At 39.0% G+C, this 11,016-nt stretch overlaps 1 protein-coding gene across 1 annotated transcript; it reads right to left on the bottom strand.

Moving 5' to 3' along the window:
- Nucleotides 1-127: 127 nt before the first annotated feature.
- On the bottom strand, nucleotides 128-3,146 carry LOC125849315 (uncharacterized). Its single transcript, XM_049529386.1, has 4 exons — nucleotides 2,992-3,146; nucleotides 2,256-2,392; nucleotides 1,455-1,559; nucleotides 128-684 (listed from the first exon to the last, which is right to left on the bottom strand). Exons 1-4 carry the CDS (start codon nucleotides 3,067-3,069, stop codon nucleotides 264-266), a joined length of 741 nt encoding a protein of 246 aa, XP_049385343.1. The 5' UTR covers nucleotides 3,070-3,146; the 3' UTR covers nucleotides 128-263.
- Between the last annotated feature and the right edge of the window lie 7,870 nt (nucleotides 3,147-11,016).

The following is an 11,016-nucleotide window of genomic DNA, read 5'->3' as shown; positions in this document are numbered from 1 at the left end:
GTTATACCTCATTCCAACCATGGAAGAATCAAACGAAAATAGTCACCTAACAATGTACATATAATGGTGGAAATAAGAGACCTTGCTTCCCATTTGGCATAATTTTTTCTCTGAGAGATATTAACAGGCATAAAATGGTTCATGCCATCTAGTAAACTCATCATCTAAACGGTGGGCACTACTCTACAAATGGAAGGAACTAGAGATATTGTACAGTGGTGATTCACTATGTCATGATCTTCAAGGTTAGAGATGGAGCAAACTCATATCCGACCCAGCCTCACTAAATGCGACTGGTGCTTTTCAGCAGCTGCCTTATCAGCAGCTTCACGCTTGAGTGCCCTCTTTGCACGCCGACCAACAGTTCCTTTAGGAACAGCAGTCTCATTCTTCGTAGTCTGGCGTGATGATCCAGCACCTGAGTCATGGGAGTTTGGTGGATGAGCAGGACTTGCTTCTTGCCTTCCTGCCCTGACATAACCATTATCGCCCCATCTCCTGTTGCCTATGCGGAGACTTGGTGAACTAGTAAAATGGTCGTCTTCTAGCTCTTCATCATCCTCATAATATGCATAGAGGAAATCCATGTAATCATCGACTTCTTGTTTTTCCTCCACAAAGGGTTTGAACCATGATGCTCTCAGTAGAAGGCAGACACTCTCCTCAAACATGTAGTCCTGGATACTGTTGAAACAATGTATCATTTCTTAGGATAAAAATAACCAACCACAACTATGGGGATGTTTTCAAGAGCAAAACAACACAAAATAAACAAGGAAAAGACGATGCCAGACAAGATTTTGGTCCTCAATGCAACCCGATAACATGCTTTTGACAAACAAACCCTATTCTTCCAAGGACAATATAGATCTCTATTGCAAGGAATCTATCAAGAATTACCTATTTAGGTGACGTCAAATTAGATATTCAGAGGTCAATTGGATGCATCTCTAGGAACTTAGTAATACCAACAATGGTCAGAATCTTTAGAAGTCAGCTTGTGGCATATACATAACATGGAATTTGCAATAAAATCAAGTAGTGCTGAGGATCTCTCTAGATCAAATTCTTTATACTGCCCTTTCCAGGTTGCACCACAATTGACAAAAAAAAAAAGAGACAACATTAACCACAGCCCACCTTTACTGGTCTAGTTTACCAAGGCAATAAATACAGCTCCACGACCTCTTACAAAAATCAACCGGATAATTAATTAGATCATTATGTTAGTGAAGTGAATAAGACAATCATAAATAACCTGTCAACATAACAAACAGATCAAGAAAAGAAGTCAAAAATACTTAAATCCCTCCTCAGAGAATTATGCACATGGTTTTATACTTACTAGTAAAAGTGCAACTAAGGATGTACATTAAATACCACATATGCCACATTATTAGCATCATCTTGAATCACATTTACTAAAAGAAAGTTAAACCAAAATAATCAGCTACCTTCCATCAAGGGAGCGATGGATGTGGAGAAATTCAAATGGATGTTTACACTGAGGGCATGTTGGTTCCTTTTTGTAGGTTGCCCACCGAAGGATGCATGTCACACTGCACCAAAGTAAGGTTCAGTCAAGCTGAAAATAACAATGCATAATCGTTTGAAAGCTAACAAAACTAGCACAGATCAATGCAATTGATGCACAAAAGTCAATCATAAATGATAACTAAAACGAATCCCGCAAGAGCAATAAATAGGCTATTATTAATACAACTAATGAAACAAAAAATTCTTCCGGGTGAGAAGATTGAGCATAGAATTGCCACACGTAGCGAATTTCCTTTCTTTCCTTCTTGTATTCACCCAACATAGAAAAGCAAAAATTCCCCTGCAGCAATAAAACAGAATAATGCCAACAAAGTTTATTCCTTCTTCACCCCGCTGATGGAGAGGTGCTTCTGAGGGATTCGATATCACTGGCATGTGAGTTTCTTTTCTTTATAGTTCATTTGCCATTTATTTACAGTCATATTGATAACCTATAACAAAAAAACGACAAGCTATCTTTCTTGATAGTTCGGAACCAAATGTAAGTGATTTGTTCACCTAAATAGTAAACTGGATGAATCCTATCAGAGGCATGCGGATCATATTGCAGGAGATAACGAACAAGACGTAGGATAATTAGCTCGGAACCAACTTTAAGTGATCGAAATTATCCAAAACAGTAAATTGGATATAATTCTATCATGGGAGTGATGATCAAAATGGCAGTAAATAATTGGAGATTGGTTCTATGTACATACCAGTAAGCATGCTCGCAACCTTTTACAAGAGCAGTTTCTTGGAGCACTATCTTATTCAAACATATGGCACAGACACCATGATAATTGTTCTCACAATCAACTTGGTACCTTTCCTCAGAATTGCTCTTCATTTCAGTCTGAAACAAAAATCCACATCAATCAGCTTAACCTGTATCGTCTAATCAAATAACACAGCAGTAAGCCTGTACAACCGAAAGATTATATTCAATTCGTCAAATGATGAAAAGCAACGCTACACAGGCCATAATCATGTACCAGGATGGGAACAAGAAGAAAAATTACCCTAAAGACTTAACTGGAGAGGCAACTTTACAAGTTAAGCCAAGAAATGGAGTTAATAATATGTACAAATAAAGTATCTTGAACCCATTAAGCAGCAAAAAAAAAAAAAAACTAGGGTTCAAAATCCACAAACCTAAAATCTTGAATTTGTCTCTAAAATCAAATCCAGCTAACACCCAAATCAATTAAACCTCTATAAAAACACTAAACAAGAAAAAACTACAGCAAACACATATTACTTTCAATGAAAGCCAATTAATCGCAACTCTTAAACAACATTCAAGATACAAGATTGTTTCCAAGGCTCGAACCCATCACCTCTTGATCATTTAACATTAACTCTACCAGTTATAAGGCAAAGAAACTGAATTAATATGTATAAATTTGCAACAGGATAGATAGATCTTGAATGTTGAAGAAAACCCATAATTACCTGTTCTCCAATAGACAGGTCCTGAATGTTGTTCAAGAGTTCTTGCCCCTCAATCTCAAGCTCGACAAGGGTAGACATGGCCTAAAGATGGAAAAAAGAGAGGATAAAGGTAGTATACACCAATGTTTATATAGGGCTCACCCACCCGCCGCCTTCACCCTATGCCGCGTTAAAAGAGAGGGAAAAAGAATGACATTTTGAAATATTCTGGATTACTCATGTATAGATAGATGACTTTATTAAAATCGATGAGAAAAAATGATCTAGTGTTTTTATTTCTAATTTCGAGGATATGATTCTAGATAGGAGGAGGTTGATGGCACGTTAAGGGTAGAAAATTTTAGCTTTTGGGTTGACTTTGGTCAACATTCGAGGTTTCGAATGCTTTGATAGAAATTTCAAGAGTTTCATTGGATTTGGGAGATGAATTTTAGGCCTAGGTGAGATTTTAGTTGAATTTTTAGAGGTCTTGAGCTTGATTTGACATTTTTAAGTGTTATGTTCATTTCTTGTGATTTTCACGAGTTCTGGGTCAAGGAAACCTCAGATTCGTGTTTTGATGGTTCCATTGAGTTCGAAATGTCGAGTGTAGTCAAATTTCACATATGATTTGTGTGTACGGGATTCTGAACGAATTCTGAGGGTCATTTCAATGTTTTTGTGTTGACTGATTTTACTGAGGTCTGGGTTCTGATGCATATTGCAATCGCGAGAGAGGGCTCACTTTGGCTAGGCTTGCGATAGCGAGGTCTGATTCGCTTTTGCGAAGGTTTAATTTTCTTTGACCTTTGTGATCGCGAAGGGCCTATTCACGATCGCGACCTTTGCAAAAGTGAAGGTTGAAATTATTTTTGGGGTTCGTTTTTCCAAAACAGTGGTTTTTTATTCATCAGAGGAGGATTTGGACCTATAAATTTTAGGGTTTAAGCTCCATTCTTCATTTTTGACCTTGCTAAAACCCTTGGAGGCGATTTTTGAAGAGATTTCTTATGCTAAATCATTTGGGTAAAGCTTTTATGACCCTAAAACTTCATTTTCCTTTGATTATATATGATTTTTAACATCAAAACTTGAGATTTTGATTGGCAAATGACAAGATTTTTCAAGAACTTGAGTTTTAAACTAAAATTGAGATTGTGAACTGATTGTAATTTCTTTTTTCGAAATGGTTTTCACCAACAAATTCCAAATGACTTAGGTAACATCATCAAGTAAAGATTTTTGGATTCAAACATCATTTTCGGAATTGAGTTTTTAAGTTGATTAACCCTTTTTTTTTTCAAAATATATAAGTTGAGAATTGTTAATTCCGGAATCTTATTGTAATTAATTGATTGAAATAGATTTTGTGGCTTTGGACGTCGTTCAGAAGAGGAAAATACAAGTCTTGAATTGATTAGTTGATCAAATTAAAGCAAGTGATCTCCTAAACCTTGTAATCTAGTAGAATTTGTATATTTTCCTTCATTGTGTATGTTGGGGAGTAATGTGAGTGGAGTGATGAATTTTTTGTTCTATTTAATTAATCTTAATGAACAAAATGAGGGTTCATGAAAAAACATCATTATATTTATTGTTGATAATGATGTTTTGTGAATTGCCTTATTGTGGCCCTATTGTGAATTACTTGCAAAAGAAGAAGATGATGTCATGAACAAAGAATTGTGTTGTTAGAATGTGGTTGATTTGGGACTTCAAATAAGATCTGATTTTTATGAAAATGGGTCTACTCTAGTAGGAAAATAATTAGGGAAAAAGTTCTAAAAAATACTTCAACTTTGGCCAAAATTGTTGTTACGATACCAAATTTTATGGATGACCTTTTATCCCCTGCACTATTTAATAGTGTATTTTAAAGGTATATATGTGCCCACGTGGACACATTACTATTTATAATGATGCAATATTTATGATGCTACTGGTGCTTTTCAACAATTGTCTTATAGTAGAGCTTCACGCTTGAGTGCCCTCTTTGCACACTGACCAACAATTTCTTTAGGAACAACAGTCTCTTTCTTCTTAGTCTGGCGTGATGATCCAACACCTGAGTCCTAGGAGTTTGGTCGATGAGCAGGCCTTGCTTCTTGCCTTCCTGCCCTGACATAACCATTATCACCTCATCTCCTATTGCCTATGCAGAAGGCTTGGTGAAGTAGTAAAACGGAAGTCTTCTAGCTTTTTGTCATCCTCATAATACGCATAGAGGTAATCCATGTCATCATCGACTTCTTGTTTTTCCTCCATAATCAAGGGTTTGAACCATGATGCTCTCAAAAAAAGGCAGACGCTCTCCTGAAACATGTAGTCCTGGATACTGTCATTTCTTAGGATAAAAATAACCAACCACTACTATGGGGATATTCAAAATCAAAACTACAGGAAATCAACAAGGAGAATACGACACCAGACAAAATTTTGGTCCTCAACACAACCCGATAACATGCTTTTGACAAACAAACCCTATTCTTCTAAGGAAAATATAGATCTACCATTGCAAGGAATCTATCAAGAATTACCTATTTAGGTGACTTCTAATTAGATATTCAGTGGACAATTAGATGCATGTCTAGGAACTTATTAACACCAACAATGATCAGAATCTTTAGAAGTTAGCATGTGGCATATATAGAACACGGAATTTGCAATAAATTCAAGTAGTGCTGAGGATCTCTCTAGATCATATTCTTTATAATCTTCCCTGCCCTTTCCAGGTTGCACCACAATTGACCAAAAAAAAAAAAGAACTGACAAGCTTGCTAAAGATGGATTCTGCATTTTGGAGATCTACTTTTTCTCCTTAAAAGCATTTACATTGTGTTCTTACAACCATGACATTTATGGTCGCCTAAATTTTAGTATTTACATTTTGAATAACTACTATGCTCTATGCCTCTACGGTTTTTATTTACCACAATATGTTTTTTATTTAAGTTAAGTGTCATGTCCCGCCACTTTGCTAGTCAAATTTTGCATATGGATAGGAGCAGAAAAATCTAGAGTTGTGGAGAGGCCTATGGAGAACTCTAGAACCCCTTAGATATTTTAAGAAGGCTTTGGAATATCCTAGAATAGGTAGAGAATTCTAGAGAGGAACCAAGGTGTAAATACTTTAGGGACTTGTAAAGTAATTATTAATTGCACTTTTGCCCTAGGTTGTAGTATAAATAGATAGGGCATCCATTTGCAAAGCATCACTCAAGTTGTAAGCATTCCACAAAGCAATACAAAAGCCTTCTTCCAAAGTTCTCCAAAATCTTTCTAAGTCTTTCTTTGCATTCTCTTAGCAATATAGCTTCAAAAGGCTTACTTAAGCTTACAAGAGCGTGAAAGAGTAGTGAGTAAGTTGTCGAGTGCCGCATGGAACATTAGTGAGACTCTAAGTCCGTGATAACGTGGTGTCAGAGCAAAGGTTTGTACTAAGGGAATGACTAACGAAAGAGACGTAAACGCCTTAGCACCACCGACGTCTGTCCAGATGGTGGAAAGAAGAACCGTAAGGGAAAGAAGCACCAAAAGAGTAATAAGGAAATGTTGCTCGACCCCACACCAAGTGAGGCACTAACATCTCACCCAACTTCGACCACCGAAGCAAGTGACGATAAACTTGGCGATGAGGCCATCGACATCATTGTCAGAGAGGAATGGGTCGTAAGGGTTGAAACGAGGCAGGCCGTGGAGATATTAGATCGGCGTTTGAATGTGGCAGATGGCAAGTTCAAGACTCTCGAGGACTTCACCCTTGAGAAGATTGACAACCTCCGCAAGGAGTTGGAAGGACGCCAGTGTGCTGAGTTCGAAATGAATGAATCCATCGTTTCCTTGGAGTGTCGGCTCATGAAGGCGTTAAGCACAATTGATACCATAAAGGCCGAGATGAAAGCACTCAAGGAGGGCGTGGAAGCTGGAGGATCAACGTCGTCCGACCATAATAGGGAGGCTAGGGTCGAGGCTCATAAGCCATCTATGTTCAAAGATGTCTGTGACGCCAAAAGGTGGAGAACTTCTTATGGCACTTAGAGAATTACTTCAAGTGTAGTCGGGTGAAGAACGACGAGAACAAGATCAACATTGTCGTGTTGTATCTTTCGTAAATGGTCATGTTATGGTGGAGACTCAAAGAGGTCGAGATAGGGAAGGGCACGTGCACCATCAATACTTGGGAGTAATTCTGAGAAGAGTTCAAGAAAGCCTTCTTCCCTAACAACGTCATTTATAAGGTTAAACGCAAGTTTAGGGAATTGAAGCAAACAAGTAGCATTCAGGCGTGCACCATCAATACTTGGGAGCAATTCCGAGAAGAGTTCAAGAAAGCCTTTTTCCCTAACAATTTCATCTATGAGGTTAAACGCAAGTTTAGGGAATTGAAGCAAACGGGTAGCATTCAAGCGTATGTGAAGGAGTTCACCACTCTCACGCTTCAAATTCCCAACCTCACGGATGAAGACATGTTGTTCCATTTCATGGACGGACTGCAAAATTGGGCCAAGACGGAGTTGGAGCGGTGACAAGTCAAGACCATCGATGAGGCCATCACCCAAGCCGAATCTTTGACCGACTTTAAGCATGACCGACATGAAAATGCGAAAGGCAAGGATGCAAGGAGTAGTCGTGCTAAAGGTAGGGGGATCGTGGCCGAGGAAAAGATCAACAAGCACATCCTAAGTAACACGACTCCTACAAGTCGGACGACAAGATGTTTGGGCGTCAAAACTACACAGAGAGAAAGGCCCAGACCACCAAGGGAGATAGTTGTTACATATGCGTGGACCGCATGGCTATTCCAGGTGCCTTTAGATGAAGAACCTTAGTGCTATCCTACTTGAGTGAAAGGAGAAGAATGCACAAGAGCAGGGGTAGGACGCGGGCACGACGCAGTTAGGCATGGTTGGACTATGCGAGGCTATAACAGACAGAGAAGCCGGGAGAATTCAGCACGCAGTTGTAACACTCCAGAAACTAGTAGGCTAAACTAGAGCTTAACATAAGGGTTAGAGTCGTAAACGTACCTCCCCGTACCTAAAAATATAGGGTTTCGTGTTAGAACATCAAGGTACGACCCTCAAGGACCAACCATAGGTCCTTGAGGGAGACCCTTACAAACTGCCTCGGCAGTGAACAACGGAGGGCACCCACGCCTTGTGGGTCAAACCACACTCATGGGTCAAGACCCTGGAAACTAAGTCTATGAACCCAGACCATGCTTCACCAAAATGGGCCATGGGTCTAACCACGGTTCGTCAGTAAGGAGTCGTGGGTCAGGGTCCCAGAAACAGGTTAGATACACCCACCCACAGTTCACCATCACGCCACGTGGGTCCATCCACGAACCGTGGTCGTGGGGTCGTGGGTGGTCACCTGTAGACTGTTTTGAGGAATTAGTTAGGGGTAATTTGGGGTTTTTCAGAATTAATTAGTTATTAAGTGACGTCGTTGTACACTAAATTAGACTAACTATATAATGATTTTAGACCCTCAAATTAAGTCATCTTCCTCGTAATTTCAAAATCCCAAATCAAAACCAACTTTTCCCCAAAATTCTCTCTCTAGAACTTCAAGGAAGAAGAAAAAGAAGGAAGTTGGAGCTAGGGTTTGAAGGAGCAAGTCTTTCTACTCAAATTCTTTGGAGATTCATAGCTAAGGTATGGTAGTCCTTCATCCATGGATAGTCTTCATCCATGGAGTCCCTCCAAACTCAATTTCAAATATAGTAATTACCCAAAAGCTAGGGTTTAACTCCAAGTCATGCATTTCTTTCAAAAATGATTCTAATGATTTAATTACAATATATTATGATTGAATTGATGATTTATTATGGTTTTTATGTTGGAATCCCCAAGAATCCATGAAATTCCCATATTTCCAATTTAAGACTTGTGATGTGGGTGGATTGATGAAAGAAAGATATTATGAGATTATGCTTGTAGTAATTGAGTTATTTGAATCATGTTATTATCCATGTCTAATGTAGTAATTCTAGATGTGTTGATTTGATATGAGTTTTGACCTTTGAAAAGGCAAGATATGATAGTATGCATGTTTTATGAAGGTTATGTATATGTTTTAGGAACACTTTGAGAGTGAAGTGTCCATGATTATAAAAATATTGTTGTGTTGATTGAAATGATATTCTCATGAACACATAATGAACATAATGTGAAAGGTTTTCTCACATAATGTAGATTCTAGGTTGAAAGGCAATTCTCACCTACTTGAATCTAATGTTATATGTAGACATGGATGGTAAAAGGTTATTCTCACACATAATATAATAAGTTATCCTAATGAAGCATGTTATGACTTAATAAGTACTCTGTGGGATAAATGCTTAGCACCGAGTGGATATTGACTATGAGATGGAAGCTCTTCCGTGAGAAAGGTCGGGTTTCTAGAAGCAATCTCTTGAGATGGAAGCTCCCCCGCTAAAAAGGGCGGGTTCTTAGTAACAATCTCATTATCCCATAACTATATGCCTTCGTAGGATATTTAGCTAGTGGATCCACCTAAAATCTAACAAATGATGGTCTTAGACAAGTAGGACAACCCTTTTCGGTGTGGATAACACCGGATTCCATGTTAAGCTCACATGGTCTATGTCGGTTAAGGCTTATTTCCACTATGAACAAGAATATGAATTATGAACTATGGTTACTCAAAAAGCTTTACTTAGCATGGGTGGGATTATGGGATCTTATTCATGCATTGCACAAGTATGCTTTGAGGGTACTTATGGTATGTTTCTCTTATGATATGATGATCTATATAATGAATATGCTTATGACTTATGCTTTTCCATTATCTTCCAAATGATGGTTTAACTTAGTAAATTGCATGCGTTCAACTAAAATGTTCCTTTTAGCATGTTTTCAAGGTTTTTATGCATGGCTATCATACTTAGTGCATTTTTTTTACTAACCCATATTTTCCTACATTTTCCCCAACTGTAGGGTCCGGTTCTCAAGGTGGTCCCCATTGTGGCTAAAGCTTGGATTTGATCATTTCTCCTAGTTGGTTGGTGAGTCCTCATGATTCGAGGACAGATACTTTTACTTAGTAGTTTCATTCTCGTATTTCCTTTTTGGACTAAGTTGTAGGGGTTGTGTACATATTTGATTCAGGTATTGTAATAGATAGCTATATTGAGACAAGTCTAGACTTCCGCTTTGCTTTTATGAAAAACTTCTTAAGACTTGAAATGTGTTTTACTTTGCATTGTTCTATACTTATGTTATGATATGCTAAGTGACTTACATAGTGCCTTTGGGGGTAATATGTGCCTTGTAACATCTAGGGGGTACCCCTGGGTCGTGACAACAGTATATAGACGTCTTCATCAATGAACGACCAACTCGAGCCATGGTAGACTCCATGGCCGAAACTAACATCATGACCAAGACGGCGGCAACAAGGTTGGGGCTAAGCTACATTCCAAGCAACACCCACCTCAAGACGGTCAATGCACCACCGACTCCCGTGTGCGGAGTCTCCCAATAAGTGAGCATCACGTTGGGGAAGTGGCAAGGTATGACCAACTTTACTGTGGCTTCTTTAGATATCTTTGACATTATTCTTGGGTAAGAGTTCTTCCAAAGGTGCCATACGATGATTGATCCCTACATCCAAAGACTTATGTTCATGTAGTGGGAAGGTTCATATATGTTACCTTTAGTCAAGGTGCCGAAGAAAGAAGGACGTGCCCATTTGTCGGCCATGCAGATTGTGAAGGGCCTGAAGAAAGGGGAGCCGACGTTCATAGCCACCATTGCAAGCTAAGGAGAAGACAATGGTGCAAAGAGTCCTTGCCATCGGTCATACAGAAGGTCCTTGAAGAAAATAGGGACGTGATGCCGGATGAGTTGCTAAAAACTCTACCTCCTAGGCGCGAGGTAGATCACAAGATTGAGTTGGAGGTTGGAGTCAAGCCACCCGCACATGCACCCTATCGCATGGCTCCACTCGAGTTAGAGGAGGTAAGGAAGCAACTGAAAGAGCTCCTCGAGGCCGGTCATATCCGCCCGTCCAAAGCAC

This window comes from Solanum stenotomum, chromosome 1 (assembly GCF_019186545.1).
Source record: "Solanum stenotomum isolate F172 chromosome 1, ASM1918654v1, whole genome shotgun sequence".
NCBI lineage: Eukaryota > Viridiplantae > Streptophyta > Magnoliopsida > Solanales > Solanaceae > Solanum > Solanum stenotomum.
The sequence above is the reverse complement of the archived record's forward strand: the minus strand, read 5'-3'. Positions and strand labels throughout refer to the sequence as shown.

Excerpts from the sequence above, each read along its gene's own strand:
- LOC125849315 (XM_049529386.1), bottom strand. The coding sequence starts at position 3,069 with ATGTCTACCCTTGTCGAGCTTGAGATTGAGGGGCAAGAACTCTTGAAC. Across the intron at positions 2,393-2,991 it reads ACCTGTCTATTGGAGAACAG|ACTGAAATGAAGAGCAATTC; the intron begins GTAATTATGGGT and ends TTTTTGTTTCAG. Across the intron at positions 685-1,454 it reads CATCGCTCCCTTGATGGAAG|TATCCAGGACTACATGTTTG; the intron begins GTAGCTGATTAT and ends TTGTTTCAACAG.